The sequence below is a fragment of the Bidens hawaiensis genome, unplaced genomic scaffold, assembly GCF_021521415.1.
Source record: "Bidens hawaiensis isolate Kalapana, Puna unplaced genomic scaffold, B.hawaiensis_p1.1 tig00028455_1, whole genome shotgun sequence".
NCBI classification, from domain to species: Eukaryota; Viridiplantae; Streptophyta; class Magnoliopsida; order Asterales; family Asteraceae; genus Bidens; species Bidens hawaiensis.
The window spans coordinates 101,665-118,035 of NW_027494637.1; the positions used below are offsets into that span (position 1 = coordinate 101,665).

Below are 16,371 nucleotides of genomic sequence, written 5' to 3' on the forward strand. Positions count from 1 at the left end.
TTCGCGCGCGCGCAGGGTAAACAAGATAACATAAATCATCATAAATCAATATATTATAAATCATAATATTCGAACAGCAATAACTTGTCTTGATACATTTTAATCTAGGTCAAAAATAAAGAAAACTTCCTACGTGTCCACAAGCTCCAAAACAGCTACTGCAAACCTGAACATGTGTTAAAATAAAACGTCAAACACTTGCGTGTTGGTGAGAAATCAAGTTTAATACAATACATAGATAATATTAAATCTGCGCGCAACATGTGTATGTCTGGTTTTCAACAAGGGTGTAATCTGATCGGGATCAACTCTAAGATTCATAGACTGCCAGTGCTCACAATTGAGCTCACAAACAAGACAAACTGTGCATGTGCAAACAAAAAAGAAAATCATAAACGATAGTTCTCCCGTGTTCATCTAATGGTACCATGAGAACTGCGGAATAGACCGACAAGACGGTTAATGATCCACACATACAAATAAACAGCCAAGTCTACGTCCTCAACACATGGGATACTGCGCGACTAAAGTTCATAAACAGTTTAAGACTCTAAGTTTGTATGAACACCTGAACATCCCAAAACATTAAAAATAAAAAGGGATTAGGTACGAGATTACTCACTTGATAAATGATGCGGTGTAAGATAAAGCAAGAACCAACTTTAAACAAGCACAAGTTAACCTATAAATAAGATTATTGTTTTAATGATTTGTTTTAAGTCTTGATATAAGTTAGCATAATTAATAAGTAAGTTATTATATATAATATATATATATTACCGGAAAAGCAGGGCAGAACAGGGAGGAAGACGGAGGCAGAGAGGAAGACGGCAGAGAGAGCAAGGGGCAAGAGAACAGGAGAGATTAAGTGTTTTGTGTGTGTAGTGTTATGAAAATATTATTATTATTTATAGGAAAACCCTAGGAGACATAATCCCTAGAAAAGGGGAAAGGATCTTTAACAGGATCAAGCAAAAGATATCAAAAAGCATAAGAATCCAAAAGCAAAAGATATGGAAAGATATGGCAGCTGCAGAGGCAAGATAAAGCTGACAGGGAACAGTAAAAAGCATGGGCGGGTCAGATAAAGGTACTGTTCAAGCATGGAAAAAGCAGATCTCCAAAGATAATGTCAGTCACTTTTTCTGCCAACCAATGGGGTTGGTGCGCATGCTGCGCCGAAAGTAACTTTTCAGACATAAAGCAGATTAGGTCAACAGCACAAAAGATAAGACAACACAAAAGCAACGGCTAGATTTAAACAGAAGAAAACTCGAAGGGTTCAGCGCGAGAAAGCTCGAGCGCACGCGCGAGAGCGAAGGCAGACACAGAAGGTCAAGAGAGCGCGAGCGCGAAGGCAGACGGAACTAACCTTAACGCGTCGCGGAAAGAACTACATTTCTAAGCGCGCCGCGGGAAGAATCACATTTCTTAGCGCGCCGCGGGAGGAATTAAAATTCCTAGCGCGCCGCGGGAAGAACTATAATTCTTCGCGCGTCGAGGGATGAACTACGATTCTTAGCGTGCTGCGAGAAGAACTACAAATCCTTAGCGCGTCGCGGGAAGAACTACCGTTCTTCGCGCGCTGCGAGAAGAATTACAATTCTTAGCGCGCTGCGAGAAGAGTTCGTCTCGCGTATCGCTGGAACAGATGGTCTTCACGCAGGCTTCCTTGTAAGGAGTCTGGCGCGTGGAGCTGCGCAGACAACCTTAGGCGGGAAGAACCAAAGGACAAGCAAAGAGTTAGAAGAAAAGAGGGAAACAAGGCGTAAGGGCGGGACGGCGACAAGAGGGAAAAGAAGGCGGAAAGAGAGAAGAGGCGGGAAGGAAAATATATTATTATTAAAAGTAAAATATAAGTAGAAATAAATATTAAATCATAAAAGAAAGAGATCGGGTCAGAGAAACGGGTACCTGGGTCGGGTCGGATCAGGGCAGATGTCACAAAATCCAAGCCGAATACCAATAGATATTGATTACACAAGCTAGATACAAGATAAAGGTTGACAAACAAATCAAGCCGTAGCCTATAAGCCGTATAAAGGTATGTCCTTGATCTTAAAGCTTACGTTTTTATAAACGGATAGCCATGAAACTTGAGCATGGACTAGATCAGATCTAGCTAAAACATAAAGTTAACAACTTGATGATTAAAATGGACGTAATATACTCATGGCTAGATACGGTTCATGAAGGAAACCCTAGATCTAGCCTAAAACGTGTTAAATGGGTAAAGATCCAAGCTTTATGCTAGAAATGGACTAGATCTTGATAATGGGATGTTAACAGATGTAAAATGGTTAAGGAAACTGGAAATGGGAAGTTAAAAGTGTGAATTATAGATCAATTAATCATTTCTCAAGCCTGGACTGGGTGTATGGTTAGGAAAATCCGAGCTAGAAACATTAGACATGAGTTTTCGGTCAACATGAGAACCTGTTCAATAAGGGTTCTCGGCCATGAGAGTTCTCGGCCAGGAACAATGGTTCTCGGTCAACATATGAGTTCTCGGTCAAAGTTGATGATTTCGGTCAATGATCTCGGTCTCAAGTGTTCTCGGTCACGAGTTCTCGGCTGAGTTCTCTGTCCTTGAGTTCTCGGCCAGTTAGTAACTTGAGGTGGACTTTGGGCCTGGCCAGTTAGGCCCAGTTACTTAATGGACAGATGGGCCAGATTTAACTATGTTTATGAGTAAATCCAACGCTAAAGTAAGGCTACCGGGAACGGGGCCTTACATTCACAATGGAACTCCAATACACGTGACCAGTTTGGTGAAAAAAATCAAAGCGATGGGTTATCTTTGGATATAAAAAAATAGATCTAGAAAGATTGGGTTATCGTGGGAGGATTGGTGTGGATTTCAAATATAATTCATGTATTAGCTCGTTTATCTCGTAGGTGATAAGCCTTTGTTGTAAGTGCCGGGTCTTGTGTATCGTGGCTGTTCTTGGTATTCTAGCTCCTTGCTAGAATTTTTAATAAAAATTCTTTTGTTGGTTGTTCAAAAAAGAAATCTGATCTCAGTTAGAAATATATACATTTAACGTTTATAGGAAGGTACACTAAAATTCTCCCATTTACTTTTATGTTTTGAGCATCTAATCATTACATAGTCTTGTTTCCTCTGATTATCTTTGGTTTGTGCCTAGTAAACAACTAACAAGCAATAATTCCTTTCTATGTTCCAGGTGAACACACCAAAACTCATGACAAAATGGCCATTTATTCAAAAGGGTGACCATCAAATTATTGACCTACCCTCATGTCAAAAGACCATGAAGATAAATGATGACCCTAGCAATATCTTAAAAACATATTTAAATAATACATAATCAAAAGTCAAAACAGTCAACCATTCAACCTTAAATAAAACTTAAAAATATTGATCATCTTCTTGTCTACTTTCATAACCAACCATTCAACCATCTTTATGCAATAATAATACCCAATGGAACTTAATTTGCAACTGCTGACTAATTTCAAAGCATAAGTTTCCAGCATTGTCCTAACAAAATTACCATCATCAACACAGCAAGCATCCTTATCCACTGTGTTGTATTTAACAGACAAAATTAGTTAAGACTTGAAACTTTTGGTCATACAATTAGTTCAAAGTTAAATTACCTGAGAAGAGATCTTGTAAAATGTTCTCGTGCCGTTGCCAATGCTTGACTTATAGTCTGCGACAACCAATTTAATCGTTTCAACATTGACACGAAATAAACCAACTTACATTTCTCACTTGTGAAAACAACTTGAATGATGAGTTGTTACCAACTAGTCAAAATTTTATTAATCCCACCTTTTTGTCATTGGCCAATAATAATACCAACTGAAAATATTCCAGCTGGAGGTCCGTTAAAAATTTTGTTCTCATTGGACCTCCGTTAAAAAAGACTAACGGCATTAAGTTTTATCCAAATTTCAAACTGTTGTTTTAGGAATTTTTATCGGAAGGAGGATACAAGTCGATTGATGTAAAACGGCTTGATTTGTGTTAATTGGAAGTTCAAACACCCAAACTGAAGCACCTCGAAGGCACGAGTAGGTGCTCCAAACGATGAGACGGTGGTTCGATTCAGGTATTTGAACTTCCGATTAACAAAAATCAAGCCGTTTTACATCAGTCGACTTGTATCTCCTTCCGATCAAAGACCCTAAACTATCGGTTTGAAATTCGGATAAAACTTAACACCGTTAAGTTTTTTTAACAGAGGTCCAATGAGAACAAAATATTAAAAGATGGGACCTCCTTCAGGAATATTTTTAGTTAGGATTATTATTGGCCAACCACACAAAGGTGGGTTTATTAAAATCCAATTCACCAATTCCATATACTTGAAATTACTATAATTTTAAATTCTTTTATAAACGATTATAAAATACCTGCTCAGACAAAGGGGCTGCAGAATCTACACTGTGGCTTGCAACCTTTCCAGCAATTACATTTGCATCAGTTTCAAGAATAATTCTGAGAAACAAAGTGTATTATACACACATGTTAGAACATGCATAAAACATTTATATGCTCATGTTTCTTTTATAGAATTATAAATGATTTTTTCCTGCTAGTCAAGGGCAAATATCAACAGCTAATGAAACCCATAGCTCACACTACATAATAAACATTAATGTGTAGCAACCAAAATTTTCAGAATATTGATACAGAAATATTTTTATTCCATACATAGATGAGGAATTCTCATTTGACTTGTGCTAATCCAAATTTAACTTAACTGTTGGACCAAATGTCAAACAGCATTTTTTAAATTTTCAACTACTGTGTCAAACCAAGAATTATGGATATGTAGCATAACCAATTAAATTGGCATACAAGTTTTTGGTAGATTTTAACCGATTCTAAGCTAAAATAGAATTCTGTGTAAAACTGTGATATAAACATCACCACTGCTAGAAAGTGACTAGAATAGCCATTAAATTTGCTTTGGATGATAATCATATGATTTTGACAAAAATGGTGATATTGGGCTATTGGCTAAACTTGATACAAAATGGCAATTTGGTGAGTTGATTGGCCAAATGGCCAGATTGATATAGTATGACAAACGATCAATTACACTTCCATAAGGACATCTGTAGTGGAGCGACAGCAAAATGTAAAAAGCAGCGTCACTGACTCACTGCCACGTGAAGTAATCATTACTTTATAAATATTTTCCTAAATATTTATATAGAATAATACTAAATTTCATCAAATAAACTCTTAAAATTAAATTCTTGAATTAAAAGACAAAATATAAACAAAATGTAAAGAACGGGCTGCTCAGGTTGTTAGGATCCATGATGAAGAATGTATGAAAAATGGTGTGAAGATTAGATGAAAACAGTATGATTTGGAAGAGAAAGATGATAAATTGTGGTGTAAAAACTTGAGTTAAATGGTTGTTTATATAAAGAGTTAACAAATGAAGTTTTTTTTAATACTTAACGGGTCCATTCAATGGATTGTTTTTTAATAAATCACCACACCCATGGCGTTTCCACACCTGACGCCAACGCCCCAAATGCTGCAAAACGCAGCAGGCGTAACAGTGTTTTTGCACTTATGGATGAGGGTTTTTGCCCACCACGCTAGCTCTTAAGTGTTTTTGAACTTACAGGTTCATATGAAACTGAAAGGTAATCAAACTAAAGAGGTATTTCAAAAAATGGACTGGGTCGGGTTAAAATGGACTTAACAAGTCCCATATCCACTCTAAGTTGTTTAAATACAGCCAAACAAATGCAGTAGTTGATATGGAACAACTATAGTCGAATTGGTCATGTAGATAACAAATATGGTCACATGATTTATAATATGTGTGTTACACTAAGTGTATCTATCTTACCCGCCATCGATAATTTCATCAAGGCACAACAAGATGAGATCCAAGTTTTCAAGTGCCTCCCTCTTATTCAAATTGCCCCTGATCACAAAACCATCAAATATCCAATAAAAAGGCGTATTAAGTTTCACATAAAAAAAAGACCAGATAGATATATTGGTTACAAACTACCTTAGCAGAATACCAACTGCATCAAAGAAGCCCTGAAGAACCGTCGATAAAATGAGCTCATTTTCAGAGTCACCGCCAGTAACAAAGAAGTGAAGGTCCTGAACAAACTTGTAGAGAACAACGTTGCTATCAAGCATTGTTATCTCAGCTGCAAATAGTCAGATACACATTATTATTATTGAGAATGAATGATGTGTAAACATTAAAGGCGAAGTGTAATAATAATAATACCTTCGGTGCGTGCGTTGATCTTGTGAGTCTTGGTAAAAATAGACTTCTCGAATGCTTCTTTGGCATTATTAGTTGGCCAGTCATCTGAATAATACTTGACAGCGATACGGCCTCCTTCTGAGTCGAGAAGCAGAATGTTCTTAACCAGAGGACAATACTCCTAAAACACATAATAAACATAAATATCAATCAGAATATTAGGTCAGTGAGTGTTCAAATAGTTGTGGTAATTAGGCTAGAAACATAAACACAAAAAATTGTTATATTCTAAGGAAATAGAATAGAAATAGGACATGAATTATTAATTTATATGTTCGTAAATGATAAACATATATATCAAGTAAGTAAAATCTAGTACGACTATCGATTACAAGAAATAGATCCAGAATCAATCATGTTAGAAAACCCTAGAATTAAACAATCAAAACGGGGAGATCATATCAAAAACACGTACAATCCTGCTGCTGCAAACACCGTAAATCGGAGATCAGAAAAAGTAAGGAAATGATTATATTATTATTACTGACCATTTTGCGAGTGATGAGTCCAGATCAATTATCCTCTACCTTCAAAATACGAAGCAGATCGATCAACAACCAAAGAAGCCTACCTTCTTAAACACACAAACGGACTCTTATTAACTTTCAATTTCTTCTTATTTAATTTAATATAATAATAATAATAACAATAGATATAATTATGATTTCCCGAATTAATGTACGGGTGCATGATGCGACCCCAATTCTCAAACTGCGGGATTTGAGTCCATGTACTTTTCGGGCAGGCACAAACAACTCCCTTCGTCAGTTGACTAGGTGAAATTACTATCATGCCCTTTAATAATAATAATATTCCCTCCGTCCTATTAAAAGTTCATGGTTTGAAAAGTACAAAGTTCACGGTAGATTGAATAATTATTTTTTTTTTGCTTTTTAAATTACAATAATGTCATTGGAAATTAGGTCCATAAATATTGTTTATTAATGTTATTTGTGTGTGTTTAAAAAATAAATTTGAAAATTAGCTAATAAATTTTGAAAATGAACATTTGTAATAGGGCAAACAAAAAAGAAAATATTGACACTTTTAATGTAACGAATGGAGTAATAATTAGCAACATATAGAGAGAAAATCATGGTAGAGACGATTGGTGGTGGTGTTTTCGGGTGGCCAGAGAGCTCGAAAGGGTCACCGGAAACAGTTAGGGGTGAAAGGACGATATTGCTCGTAATGTGGATGGAAGATCTAAAGGCTGATGTAGGGGGGGTCGCTTTTCCCCACCCCAAAAGTACATGGGCACAAATCCCGCAATTTGAGAATTAGGGTCAGCATCCATATCCCCTCTTGTTACTCTGTCAAATTATCCCTGGGCACACACACTACACACATTTAGCCATTATACACCTAAGACTAGATAGGCCAATTACAATATTCTCAAGTGGAGGGGGGTAACGTCGATGGGAAAGAGATTTGAATGGTTAGCAAAATCAACCTCCCTAGATAGAAAATGGATTAAAATTAAATATGAAGCCAAAAATATTAAGTAAAGAAACTTTATAAATTAGATAAAACTAGTATGATGAATTTTTATAAATACTCCATAACTTTACAAGGAAATAAATAACAAACATAGAATCCCCCAAGTTTGAATCTTATTTGTGTCACACTTTTGAGTGGATAGTGACAATGAAGGATTTGAGCTAGGCCTTGTGCAAAGGTTGTCAGATCGAACCTTAAGCCCACTCGGGTTTTCGTCCCACCATGTGTTACGCCAAAAAATTATGCTCTAGTGGTGGCACAACGGCTGTCAAGTGGCAGTCGGTGATATGGTTTCCCGTGGGAACGCCCAAGCCAAACTTTGAAGCCAACGTGAACCTGGTTAAGACAACATAGTATGACCAGAGTGAAGAATCGGGACTCGAGTAGGATAACCTATCAATCAAACAAAAAAAACATAGAATTTTTAATTTATTTTCTTTAATAAAATTTGATAATTTACACTACACCTCCTGACTGACCTGTTTCTATTCGGCGGGGGGTGGGTTTGTAAAGATAGATCTATGATTTCCATTCGACGCCTTGTTCCTCTCACTTACCATTTCCACTACGTATGTAAATTGCAACAATATATCTCCATTCTCTCTGTGTTGTTGTTGATTTTGGATTTATTACTCTTTGTTTCAGGTGTTCCGATCTCATGGACTACGGAGGTATTGTTTTCTTTCTTTACTCAAATGATCTTTCTTTATCTAATCTAATAATCTATGTATGTGATTCATTTTTGTTTTCTTCTCATCATAAAAATAATAGTACTAGTGTTCTTTCATCCTTTGCATTACAGTTCAACTAGTTGCATACCAGTGGGGGAGCATAGACCAATTTTGAATGGATTCAGGAGGACATTTTGTACCACCAAAGGTCTGTGCTAACACGCTCTCATCAAATTATTTAAACAACCAACGCTGCACTTGTATGTCGAAAGGTTTTCGAGTGTAGTAAACCAGATAAAGCGGATAATATAAAGTGTAGCTAAGACGACCATGACAACAACAAAAACAAACACTAATAGATAATACTAGTACCCATCAGTAACATAGAGATGATTCGAAAAACAATAAAGTTAACAGCTAAACGAGCAAAATACAAGTGAACTATAAATGATTCACACACACTTTTAAGATGACCCATAAGCTCTCCTACTAAACTATCCACCAAAGCAAATGTAAGACAATATATTAAAAAATATCTGCACACTCCCTAAAGTCCATGATATTTTTCTATCCCACGACTCCACAAAACCTGATCTTGTCCTCTGTCCATCAACCTTGCGTCAAGTTTACCAATCCTTAGAGATGCATGTGCGCGCACATGCGTGTGCATTAAACAATAAGAATAATTGGATGATATGTCAATATTTTCTGATTAAACACAAGAATAGCAGTAGTAGTTGAGTACCCAAGGGCAGTCATCTGATGTAATAAGAAAAGACGCCTATTGGCATCATAGTATATCAGTATCCGACTCATTTTGGCATCATGGTATATTAGTGTCCGAATCATTTTGTGTATTGTGCTAAAATTTGATCATTTAATCTCATGAACACAGGAACAGCTCATGACTGGAGGCGCTAATTTGTGGTGTCACATAAATATTAGAAAAATTTTCTATATTGCAGATTAAGTCATTGCTATATCATTTTTGTATTTTCCACCGTCCCTTGTCCTTTCAAAAACTGACTTCTATGTGCCATTTCAGATTTGTCACTTCAGAAGTGTGTCCCATGCAACAGAAAGGATTTGAGTCCTATGACTGAAGGAAGTGCCAATGTGTTGAAACCAAAGGTTTGCTGCTATTTATATATCTTTTGTTATCTTGATTTTGTTGGAAAAAAAGTTGAGATTGGTAATTGGTTATGTTTTAGATTCCTGAATGGGAACTGTTAAATGATAGTGGTGTGATGAAGCTTCGTCGCAAGTGGAAAGTTAAGAACTTTCTCCTAGGCTTGGAGTTTTTTAAGATTGTTGCTGACTTGGCTGAATCCGAAGGTCTCTCTCTCTCTCTCTCACACACACACACACAGAGAATTTATATAATTTATGCTCACTAGTCAAATCTGATAATTTTACATTGTTGAGGACTTTCTGACTCTAACCTATGCAGTTAATGGGGGAAAATATTGGATTCTGGTCAAGGATTGATATTTGCGATACTGGTTATCATGCAGAATTTATATATATAGCAATCTAATACTAACAATTCTGACAATTCAGTATACACTCCTACCATTGACAAATTAACCTTTTGCAACTTACAAAACACTAACAATTGTAGAAGTAGGAACTAGGAACTGATTAAGACTTAAACACTAGCATTAAACACTAAAAATTGACAAATTAGACTTGAAAAACTGATATCGGGAAAATCGGTGATATATCGGTCAATATTGCTCGGTACAGATATTTTGACCAATATTCTGCTAGAGGTCCAATAACCACTATAGCACCGATATTGACTGCATAGACTCTTAACTCTGTCCAACTTACATGGCAAACCCAATAACCTACCTACAGCCAAAGAAAACTCTGTAATCCTTCTATATAAATGATTTGAGTAAATTAGATGGATGGTCCTGTGGTGTATACCAAATAGCGGTTTTGGTCCCCATCTGTGAGAAATTCGCAGGCTTAGACGCTAGTTTGCACAAATATAACCCTTTTGGTCCTGTGGTACTCAAATAGTGGTTTGGTCCCCATCTGTGAGAAATTCGCGGGCTTAGACGATAGTTTGCACAAATATAACCCTTTTGGTCCCTGGCACGGATCGATGCTTAACTTTTACTAGAAACTTTTTGGAAATGGCCAAAAGGCCTTTGGAATGTTATAAACACAAAAAAAGTAAAAATCTAGATCTCTATGGACTTCACATGTTTTGTAATAAAACTACATGCATTTGTGTGTGTGTGTATTATATGCATGCATGTATGTATGTATATATATTTTCTGTTTTTGATATAGAGGGGTATTTTGGTCATTTCACATGCACTTAACAGAACGCAAACTATTGGCATAAACCTGTAATCTTTGAAAATTAGGGATCAAAATAGCAATCTAAGAATACAACATGGACCATCCGGACAGTTTATTCTGATTGTTTTTTTAATCTGGTACAATTATTAGAATTTTACATGTTCATGTATTTTATTGATTTTATCATGAACACGAAAAATGGTTACAACTTTATATGATGTTGGAATTGCACTGTTGGAATATGTCAAATTAAAATATGTTCCAAGTGATTGAATTAGATTGTACAGCAGGTCCTATCTATGATTGTTATAAAAGGTGAGCAGTTGACCTAATAAAAAGGTCAACATAAATTTATTTACTTCAAATGAGTATAGTTTGAATATAATTCATCACATAGTGACATTTTTCTTAAGTTTTAATATAAAAATGGTTATGATCTATATTTATTTGAATGCAGGTCATCATCCAGATCTCCATCTTGTTGGATGGAACAATGTGACAATCGAGATATGGACACATGCTTGCGGTAAGAATTGCGTATAGTACCATATCATTGAATAACAATGTACTTGTGTGGCTAGTTAGTGATAAACAATGTTATCATAAAATGCCACATAAGCAAGAAACGTTCAGTCGAAAAGTATAATTACCAAAAGTTAAGAAACTTTCTTCCAAATAGTTTGTGAAGTTAATTAAGTGTGACTTGTGCAGGTGGGCTCACGGAAAATGATTTCATACTGGCTGCAAAAATCGACAAGCTACCCTTCGAATCTTATCTTAAGCGTAGTAAATAACTTTACTAAATGTTCACAAGTTAGCTGGATTTTCATAAATTAATACAAGACTTTTATGATGCTGTTAGGTTAGTTAGGTGAGGTGGTTATTTACATTTTCTGTTTATTTTATTTTTCATCAATGTTTTATATGCATAATAATATTCTTTTCTTTTTTCTTTTTCTTTTTTTTGTCTAATAAATTGATACCTGGAGAATGTTTTAAAGATATAGATAAATTATTGATTCTTATGTGGTGGCTAAATGCTGAGAAGTGCAAAGAATGGTTTCAAATAAGTGAAACTTTATTTTAATTTTACGATGTTCAAATTGGTCGTCGGCTCGGTTTGTAATGAACTGAGTTCGAGCTCATGCTTTGAACACTAAAGAGTGTTATTTCATTCTCCACTTCAACCTTTCATCTCTGTATATATATAGCTCTATTATATAATTGTTCTATTGTGATTAATTTAGCGAGATCTTACTAGCATATTATAGATTTTATTATCAGCAAAATAACTAGTTGTTTTCTCTTTAATGTGGATCTTCAAAAATGGTATGCCACTTTTTTGAACACACTGATTCTTTTTTTTTTTTTGACTTGGTTTCTCATTTGAAATGCGACACCAAGAAGAAAATTCATTCACGTAATTTGACCCACTTTTTAATTTTTATAAAAGCCTTTGTTTATAAAAGTCGACTTATTAAAAACTTAAGTTGGCCCTCAAGAGTCAAGACCTTGTGTGTTTGTGTGCGCGCACACACTTAGTTATAAAAGGAAAGGTTCATTATAAAAGACTGAATTGTTATGAGAACAATAGAACAAGTGTACATCGTTTAAATTTTCTATAAATGGTTAACATTTTACTTCTTATGTATATATGTTCATATCAATGGTTAACATTTTACTTCTTATGTACATAAAAAAACATTAAACTAATTTGTTCGTATGTTTTTCGTTTTCACTTTTAAACATTTACCTACACATGTGTAGGTAGGTATGTGTAGAAATTATACAACCTACATACAAATTTTGTTATTATTTTTTGTATAATATTAAAAGAGATGATTTCAACCATTTTTTTATATTATAAAGTTGAAAAGAATGAACCTTTTTTTTTCTATTCTTTTTTTAATTTTCAGTTTACAAAAAAAGACGTAGTAAGATAAACAAACGCAAAAAGGAAGGAGAGAAGCCTTGCTGGCAAGTTAATCCACTTTTACTTAACGTTTATCATTTTTACTATCATCAAAATTGTCTTATGTGCACCAACAAACCCATGCCATGTCCCCGGTGCTAAGCTACATCAGACTCAAACCGCAGGTAACGCTAGTTGGCGATGTGGCATTAAGTATTCCTAGCGATACAAAAAGAGAGATCGTGATGAAATAATCTATGTCCGTGCCCTCCTTGTGGAGTAGATCCTACATCCAACCAAGTCTCTGAACATAGAACGGGATAATTTCCATTCCGCTATCACTAGCAGGGCAGCCAGGCCATGAGCACGGTGAGGACAGGCTACCTGAAAGCCAGCCCGGGTCGGTGGCAGTAAAGGATGAAGGGTACAACCTTAATGTTGTGGCAAAACCAATTTCTTGGGTTACAACAGAGAAAAGCATATGTGTGGACTCAAGTCGGGGTGCAACATAACCAAGGGATTCCATTTAACACGAGACAAAACGCAGGCACAAACGATTCGGTGTCCAAGCCAACTGATCAGACAATGACTACTTCAGTTATTAGATTAGTATTAGCCGCCTGTCAACGACTTTTTCTTTTTATTATTATTTTGATAACTTGCCAAGAAGCACCTATATGATATTTGAACAAACAAGTTTAATTATAGTGGAGTTTGGGGAAGTCTCCCAATAAGTAATATACAATCATTAAGCATAAGCGCTTTTATGGTATCATAACACAAACAAACAAACATATTGTAAAACATTAAGATACAGCAGCAGCAAAGCAAACAATAAACTACTGCCCTTATTATATACTTCCAACTCCAGTTTTTTTTACATAATAATATATCTTAAGCAGCAGCAACATCCTTCTTCTGCACATATGCTTCAACATATTCCTTCCTGCAGATAACAATATTTGTCCATTACACACATTTATTTATGTATTTTGATACATAGTAAGAAAAGTAAAAGCAAAAAAGAAGAGAGCGATACCTTGCAGGCAAGTGATCATGCGGTCGATTGAAAGGAGTCCAAACAGGGTCACCAACAAAGAGCCGCATTGCCTGCCAACAAAATAAACAACTTTTAACCACGAAACAGCCTTCTGATTCTCTGTTAAAACTACTTTTTTCCTTCAAGGGATTAGGCTAATACACCACATGGTACAAGTTCAAATATTGATAAGCTGTAAGTAGATAATAGTAGTACCTTAATGTAGTTGTCGGAATCAAGGGTGAAGCGGTGATAAATACCAGCTGGAAGTACAATCATTCCCCCTTTCTTGAGCCAAACACGAATCCAAGCTTCATCACGATCCCTCACATCAAAGTAGCCTTCAATCAAGATAACCATGTCACATAAACCGGAAGTGATAACGTAAACCTATAACAAAAAGAAAAACTTACTTACCACTTCCAGCAACAATGTAGCGAATCTCCTCATCAGTATGAAGATGCTCTTCGAAAAAGCTTTTGATCTTTTCTTCATAATTTGGCAACTTTTCAGGGCAAACCTCACAGAAATCCTAAAAACTCCAATTGAACAAACAGTAAGAGGCTATGAACCATTAGTCTGTGTCTTACGACGATTAAAAGGCTACCAAACAGCCCCTAAACAAACAAACCATGTAAGAGTATCCGCGTGATTCACGGATTTTCTTCAATTCTTCATCGGTTTCATAGTTATCGGCATCCAAGCGCCAACTAAGGACCCCCAATTCAGCAAGTTTGTCAAGGGATACAAATTCCTTTGGATCCTTGTGATGTGGAAGCCTTTGATCTTCATTACTATCATCCATGTACCATGCCTGAATCACTTCCTCCCGAGCATCCTATTCATTATTAACACCAAATTTATTATTCTATTTGTCTAACTAAATAAATCATGAGAACATGATTTTAATTAATAAAATACATTCAATTCATCTTAGGAACAGCAACAACAAACCTGCATAAATTATTAACAACAATTAAAAAGAAGAAGAAAATCAAAGAATTGAATGAATCGATAAAGGCAAATTGAAGGAATTAAGAGATGTACCTTGGATACGGAACCCATGGATTGATCTGAATGTGAAACTGAAACAAAAATTGTTAGCTTTCGAGTTACGCAGGAAGAAAGAAAAACCCTAGTTGTTTTCCGTTCTTTAAATTATTATATTATTTATATGTGTAAATTCGAAAATAAGGAGTGTGTGTATTTCATGCCAATCACGGAACAATATCTTCAACGCCTTTTATTTATTTGCTCATTGGTGACGTCTAAATTCATTGAATCTAACAGGGTTATTGGAATTTAATAATTCGAATTTTAAAGTTGCCAAAGTTTATCGAGTGTTGTACCACTCATCTTTTTATGGGTTAGGATATGTGGCGTTAAATGTAAGGTGAGCTAAAATGTTATTGAGTTTTAAAATTCTCTACACACACAACAACGTTAATGTAAGAATCAATTTTACATTAAATAAAGAGGGGTTAAGCAATTTCTTGTGTTCTCGAGTTTCATTTAAAGGAGGAAAGTGAAGGATAATGAGGAATCCCGAGTTTCATTTAAGGAAGAAAAACATAAAAGGAGTGTTCCCGAGTTTTATTAAAGCAAAGAAAATGAGAGAAGAGGAGAGAAAACTATGAGTAAAATAAGAGAATTAACATCTTTCCAAATTGGAAAGATTTGAAGGAAAGAAAAGTGAAGAGAAGAAGAAGATGTCAAAAGAAATGAGAAGAGGATAAAACTTTTTTTTTACCTTTTCTTTATAAATGAACTCGGAAACATAATTCAGGGTGAGGTGGAGTGAAAAGGGATAAAGTAGGTGATGTGGTGCATATGTGAAGTTAAGAAGCTTGAATGTATACATCATGGCCTAACATGTTGGCAGTGTAAAACTCGTTAACATTCCAATTAGACTTCACAAATTGAAATACATTTTAAAGATAATTTATGAGCATCTGACTACACAAGATAATTAAAAGGGTACCAATGAAACAAAAGAAACACAACATGACTGAACACACCTATGAGTTGTTGTCTTTGTTTTCATTTATAATTTTTGAGATTGTTTGTTATTCAATATTTTATGTTCTATACATAGAATCGTAACTAAACCACTATAACAAAACCCTTCCTTGGACAGGTACAGGTGAAGGCGACACAAGAATGAAATGACCAATGACTTCCGACTAACATGGGCTGGAAACTTTGTACTAGAATGTAGTTTAAAATTAGAATATAATGTAACGTTGGCTCCTTTTGGTTCCCTCTGTAAGAACGTTTAATATTATATAACTTACAATGCAATATTTCTATACATGTACATTTTCATCTTCAAAACCTAGCGCAACGCGCGAGTCTAAATCCTAGTATGTAATTAGTATTAGTTAACTAACATATTTAGACTCAAACTTTAGATTCAAATTCATTATTTTACTAATCAAACGTAGTGTAAAGATTGGAATCAAAGGGTTTTAAAAAAGTTCAAAAGCTTATAAAATTTGGCCCGGGGCGTATAAAATGTATTTAAATATGGATTCGAACTAAAATCCAAGTTAATTAGCGCCATGTTATAGATTAACAAATCAGAAAAATGGTAATTTTCACATATTTCAAAGTCAAAATAACTATGTCATTGTGATCATTTTATGC

At 35.2% G+C, this 16,371-nt stretch overlaps 3 protein-coding genes across 4 annotated transcripts; 1 reads left to right on the top strand and 2 right to left on the bottom strand.

Moving 5' to 3' along the window:
* Nucleotides 1–3,342: 3,342 nt before the first annotated feature.
* Nucleotides 3,343–6,876, bottom strand: LOC143576989 (coatomer subunit zeta-1-like). The gene is made up of 7 exons (XM_077060948.1): nt 6,776–6,876; nt 6,249–6,408; nt 6,018–6,165; nt 5,850–5,927; nt 4,387–4,471; nt 3,625–3,680; nt 3,343–3,548 (listed from the first exon to the last, which is right to left on the bottom strand). The coding sequence occupies exons 1-7, from the start codon at nt 6,776–6,778 to the stop codon at nt 3,542–3,544; spliced, it is 537 nt and encodes a 178-aa protein (XP_076917063.1). The 5' UTR covers nt 6,779–6,876; the 3' UTR covers nt 3,343–3,541.
* Nucleotides 6,877–8,283: 1,407 nt separating this feature from the next.
* LOC143577008 (pterin-4-alpha-carbinolamine dehydratase 2, mitochondrial-like) lies at nt 8,284–11,787 on the top strand. Of its 2 annotated transcripts, none has more exons than XM_077060963.1 (7): nt 8,284–8,356; nt 8,433–8,458; nt 8,590–8,666; nt 9,504–9,589; nt 9,670–9,793; nt 11,232–11,300; nt 11,486–11,787. In XM_077060963.1, the coding sequence occupies exons 1-7, from the start codon at nt 8,309–8,311 to the stop codon at nt 11,566–11,568; spliced, it is 513 nt and encodes a 170-aa protein (XP_076917078.1). In that variant the 5' UTR covers nt 8,284–8,308; the 3' UTR covers nt 11,569–11,787. The 2 variants fall into 2 exon arrangements, with proteins under 2 accessions (XP_076917078.1, XP_076917079.1); XM_077060964.1 differs by having other exon boundaries at nt 8,290–8,356; nt 8,599–8,666.
* Nucleotides 11,788–13,367: 1,580 nt separating this feature from the next.
* Nucleotides 13,368–14,925, bottom strand: LOC143576988 (acireductone dioxygenase 3). The gene is made up of 6 exons (XM_077060947.1): nt 14,773–14,925; nt 14,357–14,563; nt 14,143–14,257; nt 13,942–14,066; nt 13,726–13,796; nt 13,368–13,632 (listed from the first exon to the last, which is right to left on the bottom strand). The coding sequence occupies exons 1-6, from the start codon at nt 14,788–14,790 to the stop codon at nt 13,581–13,583; spliced, it is 588 nt and encodes a 195-aa protein (XP_076917062.1). The 5' UTR covers nt 14,791–14,925; the 3' UTR covers nt 13,368–13,580.
* Nucleotides 14,926–16,371: the final 1,446 nt, after the last annotated feature.